At 36.6% G+C, this 21125-nt stretch overlaps 1 protein-coding gene across 6 annotated transcripts in view; it reads right to left on the reverse strand.

Annotated features, from left to right (window-relative positions):
• Positions 1-21125, reverse strand: part of Ask1 (apoptotic signal-regulating kinase 1) — an 843483-nt gene that overhangs the window by 376827 nt on the left and 445531 nt on the right. For all 6 annotated transcript variants that reach the window (XM_090379009.1, XM_090379010.1, XM_090379014.1 and 3 more), the window contains one exon: positions 17501-17566. In XM_090379009.1, the coding sequence (XP_090235135.1) occupies positions 17501-17566 (66 nt within the window). The remainder of the gene's footprint in view (positions 1-17500; positions 17567-21125) is intronic.

The following is a 21125-nucleotide window of genomic DNA, read 5'->3' on the forward strand; positions in this document are numbered from 1 at the left end:
TCAGATAAATAACTTGCAAACACGCTGCAGTTTTATGAACCAGTCAAGAGGATTGTCTATTTGTGTGCTGCTCATATTTTATTTGAAATGGGGGGGGGGGGGGAAGATCTGCAAGAATTACGAATGACATCTTGCCTCTTCATGAGCAAATTTCAGTAGGCCTGTTACGTGAGAGGAGGTACTTATGCAAAAAGTATGCCAATGGGTGTCTAGTATAAAAAAAAAAAACAAAAAAAACTACATATAAGGTTTTAATATCAAAATGTATATTTTAAAATAAATCAGAGTTGTATTCTCTATTGTATAAAATAAATTATGGCATCAAGAAGTCATACTATCTCCATGAAGCACACAACAGGAGTATACATACCTATCATTGTTGAGGGGATGGGCCCTAAATGTAAGATGGTAAGAAGATCTCAAAGGCTTGTGCGTTTGTGCATTTTAAAATAGTACCCAATCCTCATTTCTGACTTATTTATTCTCTCACTTTACCGTGGCTTATTTTTTACCCTCTGTTGACTCCCTTCCCCTAATTTTATGTATATAATTTTTATATATATTTGTTCAGTATACTATTTGTTGGACGAGCTGTTATTTCATCAGTATGCTCCTAAATTTTGATAAATTAGTATTATTATTTATTTTTTTTTAATTTGTCGACTGGCTCTTGTTTTCGAATTACAATTGGGGTCTCACATTAGCAAGTTACTCTACATTATCAACTACGGCTGAGGGAAAAACACATCGCAACCTCGCAGTTTCAGTACCACCATGCTCTTATCACATGATCAACAACTGTCGCCTTGCTCAACATCACATGATAAGTTGTTGTCACCTCAAATACATCTTCAACTCTGTTGCAATTATCCACGAATTGGCTAGGTGCTGGGTGATCTGTTCTCAGTTAACGGTTGTTCTCTTGAGAGTCCTACTTTTTGCACATTATTTGTGTCGTATAAGATTAATATGCCCCGTAATTGTGTGAACAGTCAGGATGCCATCTGTTACATGTGTAGAGAAGTCACAACAGCTTCAAGAAAGCATCCCTCAACTTGAGCCACATAGAAAGGCCTATTTCTTGTACTTTGGGTATATTTGATTTGATTTGGGGTTTATTAGCGCATTAGCAACTAAGGCTATAATGTGCCAAATCCAGATCATGTATAAAAAATTACTTTGGGTATAAAGTAGGTGATCAAGACAAGAACTGTGTTCCACACATATGCTGCACTACCTGTTCATCAAAATTCAAAGCGTGGGTGAATCAAAAGTGACATTTTATGCCTTTCACAGTGCCCATGATATGGAGGGAGCCAACAAATCATATAACAGACTGTTACTTCTGATGGTGACTCCTATTAGAAAAGGTGTGGCAGTGAAGAAAAAGTGGATAGTGATATACCCAAATATATACCATTTGCAATTTGTTCTGTGCTAAGGTGAAGTACTACCTATTCCGGAACCACCTGACCATTTTTCTGTACACCCTGATGAAGGTGAAGACACTGATGAACATCAACTTGATATACACAATGAAGCACAGCAGCCATCTACATCAAAGGATTCACCATTTTGTCCAAACTTTTATCCTTATAAACCACATAACATCACAGAAAGTGAGCTTAATGACCTCATCGGGGATCTCGAAATCCAAGGTGGAATCTGCTAGATCATTCTGCGAAAGTGACAACATTTCATACTCGAAATAAAGACTATGATAAATTCTATCAAACAGAAGGTGACTCGCTGTTTGTAAGAATGCTGCTGGTCTACTGGCAGTAACGAACATGAGGCACGATCCCAAAGAATGGAGATTATTTATAGATGCTTATAACGTTAGCCTTAAGGCTGTGTTATTACATAATGGAAATATGCTGCCTTCAATACTTTTTGTACATGCTGTCCACAGAGAAACATACATAAACATGGAGATTATTCTCTTTGATGTACAATATTAGAAGTATGAGTGGCAGATATGCAGTGATTTAAAGGTAATCCCCATTTTATTAGAACTACAAAAGGGCTACACTAAGTATTGTTGCTTTCTCTGATGGACATCATGGCGAGATACAATCTTCCTTACATTTCAAGTGTACAGATCTAAAACGGTGTTTGCAGGCCAACCTCTAGTTAGTACACTGAACAGAACCTATTGGTAACTCTCTAGGAGGCTTCCGGATCAGCTAGTGTATAATCTCGCTACCTCTACTCTGCCAGATAGTGACTGGAGGGAGTCCGAGTAGTGTGTATGAAGGGGGGGGCACTGTCGAGGCCATGTTATGTCAAGTATCTGGGTATATTTTTACCATGTGAATGCCACATCCAAAAATTTCATTACTTGATACAGCAGTACTTTTTCTTACTATTGCATAAACCATGAATTGTGAAACTAATAGAGTAAGCTTACCTGCAAAAAGATCTAAACCTCCCAAACACTTCCTAGTTCATTTCACAAATATACTTAACCCCGGGTAAGTACTAGCTTGGCACACCCAGGGTCCTGAGCTAGATATCATCATTCTTCTCTTTCTTGATGATTCCTTCCTACTTCTGACCCTTGTTCTCTCTCTCTCTCTCTCTCTCTCTCTCTCTCTCTCTCTCTCTCTCTCTCTCTCTCTCTCTCTCTCTCAGGGTAATTCAGAAATTATATTTTTTTATTTTTACTTTTTGACTGGTGCAGCACAAACCTCAGACTTCCTTGCACCATATAGCTAATAATAATATTAATAATAATAATAAATACGTGGTCTCAGTTCTAATCTCAACGATGTACATTTCCACTTCCAGAAACTACTGCTCATCTCTGCTGCCCAAATTATTCGCTGTATGATTTTTTTTGCCTCAAAGGTGGAACTTGTTTCTTTTGCCCATTTCGACACTCCCGGTCAGAGACTTGTTAATTTGGAATCTCCTCTTTTTGATCTTCTCTGGCTGTTCATCTGTTGTCTCTATTGTTCTCTCAACTCCACTAATCACTTGGAGCTCTTTGATTCCTCTCTTTGTAACTTGACTTTTTCCAGTCCAACTTTCCTGAGGTAAATTTATTTGGTGATTTTAATGTTCACAACTCCAGCTGGCTTCTGTTTTCTAGTCACAGACCCAACTGGTCGAGATGCTGAGGCTTTTGCAATTACTAATGACCTCGCACAGATTGTTCATTTACCTACCAGAATACTGCACAATCCTAACCATACAGCCAACACGCTTGATCATTTGTTCACAAACAATGCTTCTAAGTACACAGTTGAAGTGAGTGGTCCTTTAGGCACCTCAGATCACAAGTTGATGATTGCCTCTTCTCCAATGGAGCCTTTATCTCATGGCTATTCGCAACCTCGTGTTGTTTGGTATTACAAGAATGCAAAATGGGATGACCTGCAAGGTTTCTTTTCTTCTTTTTCTTGGTCAGATTACTGTTTCAAAACTCCTGATGTCAATGTTTGCTCAGATAGCGTCAGTGAAATTATTCTTGTAGGAATGGAATCCTTTATTCCACTCCACTTTAAAATCTCGTCCTTTATCTAAATCTTGGTTTTCCAATAAATGTATAAAGGCTGTTCAAAAGAAGGAAGTTGCATATCATAATTGGCTTGTTTCCAATTCTTCAGTTTCATTTTCTGCCTACACCAAAGCTCGAAACAATTGTAAAGCAGTTACTAATCAGTCCAAACTAGATTTTGAACAGGCTGAGTAGAAAACTTGCTTCTTGCCCTAATGGTAGCCGAGCATTCTGGCCTCTTGCCAAAGTTATTGGACACAACTTTAGCCCATCTCTGCTCACACCTCTGTCAAAACCAGATGGTTCTGTTGTCACTTGGCCAAGGATAAAGCTGACCTGGCAGCATCCCATTTTTCTTCCAACTCATCTATTAATGATCTTGGTAAAACATCTCCCACATTCCCAGCACGCTCCATTCAATGCCTCCTGTGGTCTTACATAAAAAGGATGTCAGAAGGATTTTGACGAAACTTGATGCTAAGAAAGCTCCAGATCCTGATGGTATTTCTCCACTTGTTCTCAAAACCTGTGCTCCTGAACTTACTTCTGTTCTTTGCCGCCTTTTTTTCACTTTCTTATTCTAAAGGTGTTTTTCCTTCTGCTTAGAAATTTGCGCATATCCAGCGAGTTTCTAAAAAGGGTGACAAATCCGTTCCATTCAATTATCGTCCCATTGCAATTACTTCTACTCTTTCTAAATTAATGGAGTAATCAATTAACCGCCAACTCTTTATACTACCTAGAAACCTTCCGTATGATCAACCATCGCCAGTATGGATTCCGTCAGTGTCAATCCACTGGTGATATTCTAGCTTACGTTACCCATTTATGGTCAAGCTAGCTTACGTTACCCATTCTAGCTTACGTTACCCATTTATGGTTACCCATTCAATGGAAAAGTTCAGTGAAACACAAGCAGCTGCTCTTGACATCTCAAAGGCTTACAATTGTGTTTGGCATAAAGGTTTTCTAAACAAGCGTCCATCTTATGGTTTGCCAACTTTTTTTTGTAATTCGCTATCCAGTTTTCTCTCTGATCGTTCACTGAGGGTGATGGTAGATGGCTCTCTGTCTTCTAACTTCTCCACTAATGCTGGTGTCCCCCAAAGTTCAGTTCTTTCACCCACTCTTTTCCCTCTTGTATATTAATGACCTTCTTCCATTGACTGCAAATTCTATCCATAGTTTTGCTGATGACAGCACATTGCATTCCACTTTCCAGTTTGAAAAATCTTGCCCTGCTCAATCAGCTTAAACTTCTTGAATATCTGCTACCAATTCCTTAAATGCCGATCTCCAGGTCGATCTCTAGTGGTGCAAAGATAACTTAGTCGAGTTCAATCCTTCTAAAACTCAGTCTTGTCTTATATCTCACAAAAAGGATTCTTCTGCTTCTATGCTTATCTTTGGTGACACTCCGATTTCTAGGCAAGATGATATATCTCTTTTGGAGATTATCCTCACTTCTAATCTCTCTTGGCACAAGCACATTACAAATATTCCCTCCTCTGCATCTAAAAAACTTGGTTTTTTCTTTCGCTCTCAGTGTTACTTTTCTTTCAAACAGCTGTTCACTCTGTACAAATCGCAAATCCGCCCTACCAGGGAATATTGTTCCCACATCTGGGGCGGTGCCCCCAAAACCTCTCCCAGGCTTCTAGATTCCATTCAGAAGAGGGCAGTTAGGTTAATTAATGACTCCTCTCTAATAGAGTCTCTCCACTTGCTGTCTCATAGATGTACTGTTTCTGCTGCATGCCTTTTCTACAGATACTTTCATGGGCACTGTTCTTCTGAATTGGCTTCTATAATTCCTGCTCTCTCTTTCAAAACAGTCCGAACAAGTGCCAACATCTATTTACTGTCCAATATCAAACTCACAGAACCAACTTTTCATCTTCCTCGTTTATTCATTCAACTGCCATTTTCTGGAACAACCTTCCTTCATATTTCTTTCCTGAAAATTACAGTCTACAGAAGTTCAAGTCTAATGTCAAAAAATATCTTCTCAACCTCAAATCCAAGCACGGTACTAAGCACGGAAATTGTTTTAAATCTAATTACCAAGAGGAATTTTTTTTGAATTCTCATTGGTAATTAGATTTAAAACAGTTTCCGTAGAACTTACGGATTACGAGAGAACTTTATATGCATTCTCAACTCTGGCCTCTAGGCAATTTAGGTAATTCGAAAGCGTGTGAAAGGGATTACTGTTCTAGAATTACTGTTTTAGTTGTGGCCATAAAAGCTATGCAGCCACATTCCAAGAAGTTGCGCTAGTTAATATGCTTTCCATATCCAGTCAGAGGATAAAGAAGACTCCCAACATGGGTAATAGCCTCTCATCAACCTGTGTTATGGTTTCCCTCTACTCCAACAAGAAGTTATGTTTTTCGGAGAAGTAACTGATCCACGCCTTCCAGTAAATTTCTGCTGTCTATGTTTACATGGTTACAGCAGCAGAATATCCAAATGATTCTGATATTTTGTGCAGTATTCAAAGAACTAGTGACGGTAGTGATGTCGAAGGGGGGGGGGAAGAGGCAACTAAGATATTAAGTAAAATTTCTGATGTGAAATGTAGGCATATTTGGAAACTGCGTCGAGACATTCACTGTGAATAAAACGTTCCAAAATATAATGGCATACAGGCAATAATAATAAAAAAAAACTAAAAAAAAACTGCATACATTATATCACCAATCCCCAAAAAATCAATGCTTATTGCTAAAGAACTTGATGTGGAAACTATAAAGATCGGTTGTGCGCTCGGGTCATGATGGGCAGCTTGTGGCTTGCGGAGGGTTGGAAGAATTGTCCTGTTTTGTGCAAACATTTTCAATCAGAAAGTTAAATATTCTGGATTATCAAACCGACTTTTCAATCTGGAATTTCTTAAAGCTTTAGCACTTATGATCGCAGCATCACTATATCACCAATCCCCAAAGTTATAGTAAAAGCAGATAAATTAATTATTCTATTAATGCTATCGCTAATTTGAAAAATTCTGAAGGAAATTATGAAGCTAAAATTGAGAAGGTGAAAGAATTTAAAGGAATCAAAATCGAAAGTAAGAACACATTTAAAAAATTACCTTGTGACAAGTTATTAATGCAACAAGAGTAATTTAAATTCAATAAAGAATATATAATGATACTATTGATGATGAGGAATTGAAAGAAATTTCAAACATATGCTACCCAGAATCGTGGAATATGAAAGAACTTTCATCTCCATGGTAAGATGGTGAAAAACAAATAAGAAATTTAAGTTTTATGATAAAATATGAAATAAAAATTAATGATTTTAGAGATTTTGTCGAAGACAAAATATCTTTAGAATTGAGTGAAATTCCCTTTTCAATTAAGAAAGTCAGAAATATCTTTGAAACCATTGTGATTAGCAGTGCTGAAGCTGAGTGAGCTTTCAGTGTAATGAATAATATTGTGACAATTAAACATATTGCAGATATAAAAGTTATAGAATTCTTATAATATCATGATAATAGACTAAGTATTAAATAGCAAATGCTTAATGTACAGTACTCACCTTGAATGTAATCTGCAATAGTTTTATGAAGAGACTGATGGCTAACTTTAAGGGAAATAAAAAATTAGTTAATTTAGCGGAATTAAAGATAAGTGCAAGGAAGCTGAAGTGCACCACTCTGTCCCTGGTTGTCATAAGGTAGAAAGTAGTTAATCTAGAACTTAAGTGAAAAAAATTTATAATGCTAATAGTCATAACGATGGACTTTCGTTAAGTTATAATGTCTTCAGTTGGCGAAGTTAAGTGGAGAGTAAATGAGTGCTGTATTTAAAGAATTATCTATACTCTCGTGATGCTCTTTGGAACATGTGAGAATCTCAAATGTGAGAGATTCCAAGCCGGGGAAAGATTAAAGGGGAGTTTCGCATTTATAACATGGAGATTAGAATGGTGTCGGAACCATTCAATAATGAGAGCTTCATATTGAAGAGTTTTGTGGCTGGTTTTAAGTTTAATAATAGTGATAGCGGAATCGATTAGGGGAGTGTAGTGGTAGTATGCGCGAGTATTACAGGTTTTGGTAGAACCAAACTTTGTTGTAGTACTACCAATACAGCAGGCATCACAGTTTGGTTGACATTTGATCAGATAAATTATATTGTTCAAATCGCTAGTCGGGTACTTATGTGTGTCTTTGTAAGTATTAAGTATAGCTAGGAACTACCCAACCCAACATACCATTTCTGCCACCAAAAGTAAAATTAACAACCCACCCAAACCCACTACTAAGGCAAATACACGCATCATCCTCCCTTAACATAGCGAATGTGCAGGACAGTTCCGCCAAGTATTTATAGGCACAGATATCTCCCTCATTTTTTCAGCTTACAATAAACTTGGATCCTTATTTAATACTTACAAAGACACACATAAGTACCCGACTAGCGATTTGAGGCTATCAGGGGCACTTAACAATGTTTTTTTTTTTTTTTTTTGGTTTATTTTAGGAGCATTAGCAACTAAGGCCATATTGCTCCAGGATATGGGGTGGTCATTCCCTGACCTTTCCTCATCATCCATATTTGGTGGTGACAGGCTCGAACCCCAGTCTAATCAAGAAGCGTGTGCTACACACTGCTGCTCCTTCCCACCTGGCTACAGAGCGCCACTTAACAATGGAATGTTATGAAAATGCGAGACGAAAAAATAAATTGTTAACAAATATTTGTGTTGTTGCAGTTATATGCCGTATTGTTGCAATCATACTTACTTCAGGAAGTTATCCCCAGGGGCTCACATCTGGTAAGTATGGGCTTGGCACACCCAGGGTCCTTAGCTGGATATCATCATCATTTTTCTCTTTATTGGTGATTCCCTTCTACTTCTGACGCAGGGTAACTTTTTTTTTTTTTTTTTGGCTGGTGCAGTAAAAGCCTCAAGGCTTCCTTGCACCATATGGCTAATTATAATAATAATAATAATAATAATAATAAAAAGTATGATTGTGATGTCTTACTATTCAAAAATTCTAAAAAGTTAGAACTCGAGACACTATTGTATCCAGTTATCATCGTAAAGGGGGTGGGGGGTTATGATGACCAGACTGACACGAGATACTGGTCATGAAAAATGTGTCATGCACTCTAATCACACTACTGGTGAGTGCTTGGCACAGCCTAGTAGTGTGAACAAGGGAAGCACCTCTAGCGAAAGCTACAGATGACTTCACTTCCGTGACCGATTAGATTTACTCAGCAGGAACCCCCAAGGATGTTTCATATCAAAAAGTCGGCAAAACTGTGATCCCATTGTTAAAATATTCACAGCTCACCATTGGATGCTCCCAAAACTGAATACAAACGACAAAAAGTCCCGTGTTTGATACAGTTAAGTTCATAGCTACATCTTACTGCCATATAAATAAAAAATACCTTATATAAATATAAAAACTACTTTTTTCAAAAACAAGAGCCAATTGGCCACTTTAAGCACTATTTCTGTGTTTTGCATCCCAACATCTATAAAGTAAACTTGCTTTCATGCGCAACAAGATATAACCCAAAATCTTTTGTTCAGATATACTGAATGGTGATACCATTCAATGTATTCTTATATGATAATTAGTAATAATAACAATTTTAGTAATATTTGTTATTTCATTATTATAATTTTTTTTGTCGCTTCTCTTTTATTTATAGCTTAGAGTATACATACCTTTCTCCTTCCAGTAATAGATAACCTGTTTTCCACTTTTATTTCTAATTTGCATATATATATATATATATATATATATATATATATTTTTTTTTTTTTTCATATATATTTATAATACTCCGTATTCTATATCCTCAGATATCACAGTCTGATGTAAAATTTAATTGTTTATTCAATGACCTTAATCAGTTTCTGTTAAATTCAAATTATTTTACATACAATCATTCTTCATTTATATACCTTTGCTCCATTTCTTGAACTGCTGGTTCAAGATTTGTTTCAATTATATATATATATATATATATATACAGTGAAACTTCTCCTAATGGACACCTCTCATTAACGGACATCTCTCTACAACGGACATTTCCAAATTCCCCAACTCGCCTCCATTGGTTTTAACGTGTTTGCAGCTTCTGTCTAGCGGACATTCTCTGTAACGGACGCGGACAGGCAATCTGCACTGTTTCGTTTAGATTAGCATTTCATTTGATCTCCCCATAACGGACAGCGGGTGAGCTGACGCCCCTTTTTCTAGGAACGTTTCTTCCACGTATTGCCTCAATCGTGTGTTTATTTTCTATTTCCGATTCTCTAAATTTTATAAATGTTTACGTCGCGGTTCTAAACCCTTTTTCAAGAATTTTAAGGCACGTGTAATACTTCTGATGAATTCGGTGTGTGCGCGGGGGGGGGGGCATTTTGTCGGCCTTTCGTATTTTGAGTTTCAGTTTTCAGTTTTGTTCAGTGTCGTGTGAAGTGCACAATGTCTTCTCGTAAACATTTAACTTTAAAAGACAAAGTCGAACTCATTAATGCGTATGATCGGTAAAAAAATAGTGTTCGCAATCTCGCTGCAAAATTCAAAATCGGAAAGACGCAGGTAAGCGACATCCTAAAGAAAAAAAATGAACTGCTCAAACAATTTTGGCAACACGGAAATGATCAGGTTCAAAAATCATTCCCGAAAACTGTTGGACTTCAAATTGACAATGTTACGTATGAGTGGTTTTGTCGCGAATGTGCTAAAAAAAATTCCCATTAATGGGCCTATTATTAGGGAAAATGCTTTGGAGGTTGCGAAATCTATGGGAGTAAATGAGTTCAAAGCTTCTGTGGGATGGCTAGACAAGTTCAAAACTTGGCATAAACTTTCTTGGAAAACCGTAAGTGGTGAGGTGGATCTGTTGATACTGAGGTTGTAACATAGTGGACCGTCAAATTGGAAGATTTATGTCGTGATTTTGAAGATAAGGATATTTACAACTGTGACGAAACAGGGTTGTTTTTTAAAGCTCTTCCTGAAAAAACAATGAGTCTAAAAAACGAAAAGTGCCAGGACGGAAAAATTTCTAAGGAACGCTTGACTGTACTATTGTGTACAAATATGCTGGGAGACTTTGAACAACCTCTTGTTATAGGAAAACCACAAAATCTTCGTTGTTTCAAGGGCATAAAGTTGAATCTTTTGAAAGTTTTTTTTTTTTTTTTTTTTTTTGATTTGGTAGTTGTTGGCGCATCGGCTTCTGTGGCCATATTGCACCTCCCAAGGTTTTTGCAGTACTTTTATCCAAGCCCGAGGCGGGAGTCGAACCCGCGACCTTTGGGTTGCCGGGCAGGTACTTTACCCACTCGGCTAGCCCGGTCGGCTTTTTGAAAATTGACTGGAACTCTAATAAAAAAGCGTGGATGACACGAGATATCATGAGCGAATGGATAAGTCACTTTAACCAAAACTTGATTCGTCAAAACAGAAAAATCATGGATAATGCTGCATCTCACCCGCACATTGAATTGTCCAACATTCAAATCGTTTTTCTGCCACCAAACACATCTGCAGAGTGTCAGCCCTTGATCAAGGGATAATAAAAAAATTTAAACTTCACTACAGAAAACGTGTTTTAAGACATCTCATTGCAAACATGAACGATGTAATATGTGCGAGTGACCTTGCACAGAAAATCAGCATCCTAGATGCAATTCAATGGATTTCCTCTTCAGTAAACGCAATTAGAAAACAAACTGTCGTGAACTGTTTTGTAAAGTCTGGCTTCTCAAACGCAAAAATTGAAGTTGTGAACAGCAATGTGGAGCACCAAGAAGAACCAGAACTTCAATATCTATTGATAATGTACGATACTTCAGCTACAAGTGACCCTGGCTACAAAGATATAGACTCGAACCTCACTACAGAAGATGGTGCTCTAGATTTCAATGACATTATCATCGATATTTTTCTAGAAGTTCCTCATGAGGATGAAGAAACGGAAGGAGGTCATTCTGTCGAAGAACATATTAACGACGAACCACCGATGAAAATAGAAGAAGCACTCATACAAATCAATCGTTTAAAAATGTTTTTCGCCACTGAAGAAGATAATGAAGGACTTTCGATGGTTTCGTCACTCCAAACAAATGTTAAAAACAAAATTATCAGCCGGAAGAAGGTGCAGAAGAAAATAAGTGATTACTGAATGTATTTTTCTTAAGATAAAGTCATAATATGCATAGCACAATTGTATGTATATTATTTACAAAAATATTGTGCAAAATCTGTATATAATTTAATTTAATTTTACATTAAACGTTTAACGATTTTACTTTATCTCTTGTGTATGTAATTGTATATTATTTACAAAAATATTGTTCAAAATCTGTATATATTTTAATTTAATTTTACGTTTAACGATTTTTCTTTCTTTCTTTTTTTTTTTTTTCTCCCTCAGACTTCTTGTTAGCGGACACTTCTCTCTAACGAACACATATTCGTTCCCCATGGCTGTCCGTTAAAGGGAAGTTTCACTGTATATATATATATAAAAAACAGGAAAAATAATAGTAATAATAAAACTTAAGCCAGCAGTATGGCAAAACAATAGAGTGAAAAATGTGTCATTTAGGTTGAAATTAAAAGCGTAAATGCAAACAGTGGGGGGAGGGGGGGGAAGTAGTAAAATGGAAAACAATGGTAGAAGTTAATGGGAGAAGTTAAGTTAAGACGGGTTTTCATCCAAATAATTTAGAATAAAAAATCAAATTAAACGAAATTTAATGGCGCTCACAGCAGCACAGGTTCAAATTGCATGAAATATCGCTATTAACAGAGTCAGAAACCAACTACAATACAAAATGAATCTAAATAAACAAAAATAGACTGACCATTATGCCCCATCTTGTCGGAGGACCAAGAGGCCAATAAATTATTTGGAGTGTAACATCTACAATACTTTGTCTTGCTTCCTTTCCCCCTATCCACTATTTGCATTTATGCCTTTAATATCAATCTATTTTTTGCTCTATTGGTTTGCCATGGCTTTATCTGGCAATTCAGGTATCCTACTTTGACTGATGATGGTAGAGTTGGAGTACTGAAAGTAAGTATGACAGTGCGGGTTGGTATCAGGTTTCCATCCTTTTTAATAAGGATTCTTTTGGCATGTATGACATTCTGGTTTTCTATCTCTTGTACGATTTCTTCTTCAGAGCTGTTTAGGAGGTCCCATTCCATGATAACCCCTTTTGATGTATTTAAAGTGGCATGTGGATTGACTGATGGGAATTCTACCAAATGTTGTTGTTGTTTTGTCGGTTCTATAAGCAAGTCATCTGATTTCAAGCGACGAACCATTTTCGGTGGACCAACTACATGTTCTAGACACCTTGTATTACAAAGGGAGAAAGTTTACTAACTGGCTGGTCTAATAAGGAATGTAAAATTAGAAAGAGTGGAGAGGTGGTCTGGATCACATCTTTCTTTTGTCTCTTGGCAGTAGATAGGTTTGGATCATGTTGCTGCCAATTGTGTTCAGTTTGGTCCAATGAGACCTGGTTTGTAAAGTCCATTTTTGCTCCCTTTTGCCCCGAAAGCAGTGGTGGGATTCAGCCGGTTCGCACCGGTTCGGCAGAACCAATACCTAATTTTTTGTTGAGTTTGGGGGTTGTTAAAATGACACTTGTGATCAGGGTTCTCTCTAAGGTGGGTGCCTGGTATTTAATCTGCATAGCCTATACCATTTATTAATTCAGCAAGAAATTTTTGTTTAGTATCGATTAAATGAAGAAAATGTATATTCTGACTGATGTTTATCAATGGTATAAGCATAGTGCTTTGTTTATAAAAGTTTATGCTATGACCACACGTGGAAAGAACCAGTAAAAATATTCCAATATATAGGCACATATCTGCTCCTGCTCTATAATATATTAAAATAAAACATTTTTAAAATTTTTTTCAGTAGCCCTTAAAAGGATGAAAAGGCAACAGAGTTTGACAGATTTTTTCAATAAGAAACCAAAATCAGAATTTGTTGTATTAGAATTGGCCTTGGATTCAGTTACATCAACAATTTTCGTTGAACTAGTTGAATTGGAAAAACAAGATGCAGAGACAATATGTTCTTCAGTTATGGAAAGTTTAAATAATGTTGGGCTTACTAAGAAAAAACTACCTAGAAAAAAATTTAATAGGATTTTGCTCCGATGGTGCCAGCTTTATTCTTTGGAGAAAATGTGGAGTGAGCACTAGGATTGCAAAACAGTTTTCAAACATGATAATATGGCACTGTTTAAATCATCGCCTCCATCTTGTTTTAGATGATTCGATAAAGGAAATTATTGTTATTATTATTATTAGCCATATGGTGCAAGGAAGCCTGAGGCTTATGCTGCACCAGGCAAAAAAAAAAAAAAAAAAAAAATTCCCTATTACCCTGAGAGAGAGAGAGAGAGAGAGAGAGAGAGAGAGAGAGAGAGAGAGAGAGAGAGAGAGAGAGAGAGAGAGAGAGAGAGAGTAGAAAAGAATCACCAAGAAAGAGAAGAATGATGATATCCAGCTCAGGACCCTGGCTGTGCCAAGCCCATACTCACCAGATGTGAGTCCCTGGGGATATAAAGCAAGTAAATCATTTTAAAATATTTATTGATAAGATATATACTATTTTTCATCAATCCAATAAGAACCAAATTGAACTTTCCAAAATATCCGAACAACTTGGAATTGAAATTATAAAGATTGGTAGAGTTTTGGGCCCAAGATGGACTGCCTGTAGTTTAAGGTCAACCCTAGCTGTTTGGCGTGCTTATCCAGCACTACATCACTATTTTTATTTTAAAAAAAAGTACTTAGGTATGGCTACCCGTCTTGAAAATGTATATTTTATAACTGATTTGACATTGATGATTGATATTTTAAACGAAATTTCTCTTCTTTCAAATGCACTGCAAGCAAGAAATATAGACATAATAAAGGCTGAAAACTCGTGATAAGATCTATTAAATCATTTCAAATGCTTGGAAAGGAAAAGGGTCCATACGAAAAAAAGTTGATGAATTAATTACTTCAGAAACCTTCAAAAATATAAAATTTGTAGAAAATCATTGATTTGTCGGGATTCCTCGGGGAAGACTTTTAGAAAACATCGTAACGAATTTGAAAAAAAGACTAATGGATTGTGAACATTTAAAAGCAAGTTGTAGCCAATTTCAAGATAGGAATAAATTACAATTTCTCAATTTTTTTGAGCCAGATTACCGGAATATTGAAGAAGTACTAGTTTCATGGAAAGCAGCTGAAGAACAATTGCTCGTATTTAATGAAATTTTTAATTACCAAATTGATATTAATGATTATTGAGATTTCGTGGAATATGTTTTAAAAAATTCCCAAAATTATGCAATTCCCAAAAGTGTTCAAAGAGCAAAAAATATTGTCAGAACAATTGCTGTAAGTTCAGCAGAAGCGGAAAGGGGTTTTTCAAAGATGAACATAATATGTTCAGAGAAGAGAAGTAGCCTAACTGTTTCTAATATATCAAACACAATGACTATTAATCTAATCGGCTCTACCTCTGGTTGGTTGGTTATTGGAAGTTTAATGGCGCATCAGCAACTAAGGCTATCGTGCGCCAAGTCTAGGGTAATAAAATATAAAATAGCATATCTAGTTAATATATTATACACAAAAATATGGCATAAACCATTTACAATATGTTAAACATGAGGGCTACCTCTAAAGGAATGGGATCCTACTCCTGCAGTGAAAAGATGATTAAGGATAAATCACTCAGCCGATGATGCTCGAATAAAAGCGAAAAAAATTGCAAGTGAGGACGCCAATCAAGAAGTAATATAGAAATATCGTAAATAACAGTTTTATTGTTTGTTGTCAGGTATTATTTAATATTTTTTCATTAATATTTTAAAACTCTTTCTTATAACACAATCTAGTTTTGTGGACCTCTTTTATTGTTCTTTTTTTTAGTATTAACTGCATGAAATAATAAACTACCTTTCGGTATATAGTTTTTTTGTATTTAGAACAGTCATTAGGGCAGCGAACCGGTTGTTAAATTATTTGAATCCCACCACTGCCCGAAAGGATTATTTTCCTTTCAGGTGTCCAGCCCTGCCACGGGGAGGCAGGAGCAGTGCCACCTAGTGACCAAGCACCTGGAGAGGTTAGTTTGTTAGTGAGAAAATTAATTAATACACTAAGAAAAGAAAGGTGATTTTCCTTGCTGGGTTCTTACTCAATCTGTTAAGTACAAAACCTCTTCAAAAAAACTGAGGATAAGAAAAGCACTGGAAATAAAACAGAATCATCACTCAGAAAATCACTTTATCGCTCGAGAAAATCGCTCGGACACTATCACTTGGCACTCGGGGCCTCCAAATTGGTAATGACTCATCAGATAGAAGATTCAAGGAGACAGTGTAAGCACTATTCTTTCCAAAGCAGGATTGTTATGGAAAGAGTAGCAGAAAGTGCAATAGGCCAATAACTGGAAGGTAAGGATGTGACACCCATTTTTTAACTTAAAATGTAAGCAAAATTCCATGATTTGCTTGTGTTCAGCAAATTTGCATTGGTGTTTTTCAAAAAAGGAAAATCACCAGCACAATAAGAAAGTGTAAAGGGTTCAATTTCAGGGGTACAGGTTTTGGGAACAGGGAGTAATAACATCACAACCTGGAGCTTTTTTGGTATTAAGATTGTTTAGAATTTTTCTAACATCCTTCTGCTGAAAGATTATGAGAGGCATTGATGTTTATTAAAATCATCAGTACAAGAAGTGAGAAATGTATGATGTTTGAAAGTCTGCTTTATATTTAGCTGAGAATGCAACAGAACCATGGCACCTCCATAGCCAGGTGGGCAGGAGCAGAAGTGCATATCAGATGCTTCTTGATTAGACCGGGGTTCGAGCTTGTGACCACCAAATACGGAGGATGCGGAAAGGTCAGGGAATGACCACCGCATATCCGGAGCAATATGGCCTTAGTTGCTAATGCTCCTAAAAACCAAATAACAAACAAAACAACAGAACCATTAGGTTTTAACAGAGGTAGACGTATTGATGGGCAAAGGTTTTGGCCATTAGACAAAAAAAAAAAAAAAAAAAAATCAAGTTTACGACTCTTAGTCTGTTCAATATCCAGTTTGATTAATAACTTTTTATGCACCTGTTGCAAGCTTTAGTTTAGTGTTGAAAATGAAGTTGGAGATTTTTTATACACCATGTTCTGTAACACACCATGTTCTTATCTTGAGTGGCCTTGAACACATTAGTTGGAAAACAAGATTTAGATAAAGAACAAGATTTCAGAGTGGGGTGAGGAATAAAGGATTTCATCCCCACAAGAATAATTTCACTCACTGTCTGAGCAAACATTAAGATCTAAGAATTAAAACAGTAATAGAAATCACATGGATCATCCCATTTCTTATTTTTGCAATGCCAAATGACACAAGCCTAAAATGGCCATGGAAGACAGGTTCTACATGGAGAAGAGACCACCCTTCTGATCTAAAATATATAGAGGACCACTAAGATTAAATGGTTGTTGATGAGGAAAAGATCATGAGTGCTGGGTGTGTGGTTAGGATTGTCAGTTATTTTAAGTTATTCTAATAGGTAAATAAACAAGCTGCGTAAGGTTACTAGTAATCACTTAAGCCTCAGAACCTCTATCAGCTAGGTTTGTACAACTTGAAAACTGTAGTTGAAGTTTTACAAACATTAAAATCACCAAAGAAAATTACTTCACTCTTAAAAAATGGAAACCAGAGGAAACTGAATTTCAAAGAAAGGAACACAATTTCCAAATTTGGAACACAATTTCCAAATTTCCTTTCTTTACACAGATATCACCTTTGAAGTGAAGGGAATCAGCATATAATTAAGGGAAATTATTATGTTAACCTAATCATTTTTAATGGAATAAGTTACATATGAGAATGATTGTAATTTTGTTTTAAACAAAAAGTTAAAAGTTTTCAGTTAAAATGCCACTTACTTCTACAAATGGGGGCTTACCAGTAGCCATTTCAACAATTGTGCAACCAAGTGACCAAATATCAGCCTACAAGTAAAGAAGAGGAACAGAAATCAATAATATGAAAATTAACTGGCATAATATTTAAAACTATTTTTAAATGTAATATTTAAAACTATTGTAAACTATTTACACTAACAAAGCAAATTTCACTTTACCAATCCTTTACAAAGAGACTATAATCTTTTTCACTTAGATAATTACACTGGCCAACAAATTTTCTTTTTCTTTTTTTTTTGATGAAAGTATTTTTTCTGTATTGTTTTGCACTTGCAGGGTTGAGAAATCAGCATAAAAAAATTATTTTGCTCAAGTTTTGAAAATATCTGCTAGGTCTTACATTCTATAAAATGAAATAAACATCCAACATACTGTTTTAATATATCTCATACTGAAAAATGTTATATTATAAAAATCTTTACAATACGCTTTAAAATAATAAGCATTGACACACTAAGTTATTGAGAAAAAAAAAAAAAAATTAAATCGCATTGATCAGCAAAATACATAAAACCACTTGCTTCACATTTTACACTTATACCTCACATCTGGGGCATCTCTTGCCACAGTCCAGCAGAACTCAGCTAAAATTGCAGCATTCCATTTACCTCAGTATCTCTTCTCTATCACCAATGTATACTGATAGAATTTCTCACCATGCTCATCAATTAAGTTTCCCCACAGTTGTCTGGGGGGGAAAAAATCCAAATGGCAGGGAAGAAATTGTATTTTTAATGATATGTAGCAGCCTGATTTATGGTACAATGACAGAAGGTTTCTTACAGCTGTTTATTGTTATCTGCTTTGTTGTTTCCTATTTTCCATGGAGGATCTAGTCAAAGTGTTCATCCTTGAGAAGGTTCCGTAACTGTAGGCCAATGAACGTCTTCCTTTATTTTGACCTCACTAAGTCTTGGAAAATTTTCCTTGAGATATTTAAAAGCTGGTCCATCTTGATCCATGACCATAAAAAATTGTTTCATAAGTCCCAATTTTATGTGTAGGGGAGGTAACAGGATTTTGCTTGGCTCAACTAACAGACTGTAATGGACATATTTTACCCCGGAATCAAGTGATTATCTTGAAAGCCAGTCTTTTCTTGGGTAATGATAATACTATGCCATTCGCAAAGAAAACAGAAAAATTGTTTTCCTGCTGCATTCCCAACAAGATGGCAATAACTTTTTTAAGTCATCACAAATCTGTCATTGATACTCCTTATAGTTCGTGGATTCAATAATAAGTTTCATGTTATCATATGATTCTTTCATACGAACTCAGCCTATTGGATGATGGTACTTTGCCATTATAGTAGTAGTAGTGGCACATGATGCAAGAAAGCAAGTGTAGGAGCTTAAGCAGCATCAGCCAAAAAAAAAATTCACACCATTCCCTCCAAATGCCTGTCCAGTTCCTCCTTAAATTTATTTAACCTATCAACTTCCACAACGACAGATGGAAGTTTGTTCCAGCAATTAACCACCCGCTGGCTAAAGGCAAATTTCCGCACATCTATTCTACATCTGTCCTTTCTTAATTTGAACTTATGTCCCCGTAGGTTCGTAATCTGAACAAGTGGAAGGATCCCATCAGAATTCAGCGTGCTCAACCCATTCAAGGCCTTATAGACCTCAATCAGATCACCGCGCAGGTGCCTAGTCTCCAGCCACTGCAATTTGCAGAACTTAAGCCTCTCTTGGTAAGAGAATCCCTTCATTCCCCTCACCAATCGTGTTGCTCTTCTCTGTACACGCTCAAGCAAATCTACATCCTTCCTAAAATGAGGCCTCCAGACCTGTACGCAGTACTCAAGGCGTGGCCTGACCATTGCCTTATACAGAGGGACAATCACCTCCTATTCCCTGCTAGCAAAATTCCTATATATCATTGACAAAAACCCATGACCCGCCCTAGCAGCCTGTCTGCACTGCTCAGAAAACTTCATATCTGACTGCACAATTACTCCCAGGTCTTTTTCATTTTCTACCACCTTAAGTGTAGTACCACACAGTTGGTACGTTTCTCTGGGGTTACTTCTACCCATATGCAGTACTATGCATTTGTACTATGCAGTACTATGCAACTGAACAAATGCCACTTTGTCAAGTGGCATTTGTTCAGTTGCCACTTCTTAGCCCATCTGCCCAAATTATCTAGATCCTGTTGCAGTAGCAGACTGCCATTACTGTCATTAACAACAATGCCAACCTTTGTGTCATCTGCAAACTTCGACATTAAGCCTGATATACCCTCATCAATATCATTGATAAATATACAAAACAACAGTGGACCCAACACCGAACCCTGTGGGATTCCACTAATAACATTAGTCCACGAAGAGCAGCACCCATTGATTACCACCCTCTGTCTTCTCCCACTTAACCATCCTTTTATCCATTGTAGCAACTTACCCTTAATACCATTCTGCTCCAATTTGTACAGTAGTCTTCCATGCGCAACAGTGTCAAAAGCTTTCCTGAAATCCAAGTATATGATATCAAAATTATTTTTTGCATCCAGTTCCTTTGTGACCACATCATAATAACCAATCAAATTTGTCAGACAAGACTTTCCCTTAACAAACCCATGCTGTGTTTGAATTATTGCTGCAGTCTTGTCTAGATGATCCTGCAATGCATCTTTAACCAGTGACTCCATTATTTTACCCGGAACAGAAGTTAAACTAACTGGTCTGTAATTACTCGTGTCACCCTTCGATCCACCTTTGTGAATTGGGGACACATTTGCACATCTCCAGTCCGTGGGAACCTCCCCTGAGTCCAAGGATGCTCTCATAATTATGGCTAAGGGTTTGCTTAGTTGCTTTGCCGCCTCCTTTAAAATAACTGGATAGATCCCATCCACCCCAGGTGCCTTTCTTATGTTTAACTTCAACAATTTCTCCTCCACTTTGCTCTCAGTTATTACAAAATCATTAAGCACACTGCTACAATTTGATAACCTTCCATTTTCAAACTGTAATAATTCCTCACGTGTGAATGTAGATGCAAAATACTCATTCAGTTTGTTTGCTATCTGAGCAGGATCATCAACAGTCGAACCATCGATGTCAAGTGGACCAATCATATTCATCCCCTTCCTTTTAGAGTTTATATAAGTAAAGAAATGCTTGCTGTTTTTCTTAGCATCTTTTGCCAAAGATTTCTCGTAATCCGCCTTCACCTGCCGAACCTCCTTTGTGACCTGATTACAGACTAGCTTATATCTGCCACAGGCTTCTGCGTCACCTGATAATTTATATGCATCCCATGCATTTTTCTTCTCTGTCACGAGTCTCATTAGTTCATTTGATAACCATTTAGGCCTAAACCTTGAACGATATTTCTTAATCGGTATATAAAGTCTAGTAGCTTCCACGATTAATTCCTTGAATGCTTCCCACTTAGAATTTACTGTTGGTAACATCGTCAGTTGATCCCACTGTACAGAATTTAAAAACTGTCTGAGACCACTGTACTCCCCTTTACGGAAGCAAAAACCCTTTCCTTTACCCCTGACGGTAGTTACCTCTTTGAGTAAATCCCATTTCAGCACACTGTGATCACTGCCATCTAGTGGTTCCTTT

Source organism: Mastigoproctus giganteus, chromosome 8 (genome assembly GCF_048544385.1).
Source record: "Mastigoproctus giganteus isolate SK-2022 chromosome 8, ASM4854438v1, whole genome shotgun sequence".
Lineage (NCBI taxonomy): Eukaryota > Metazoa > Arthropoda > Arachnida > Uropygi > Thelyphonidae > Mastigoproctus > Mastigoproctus giganteus.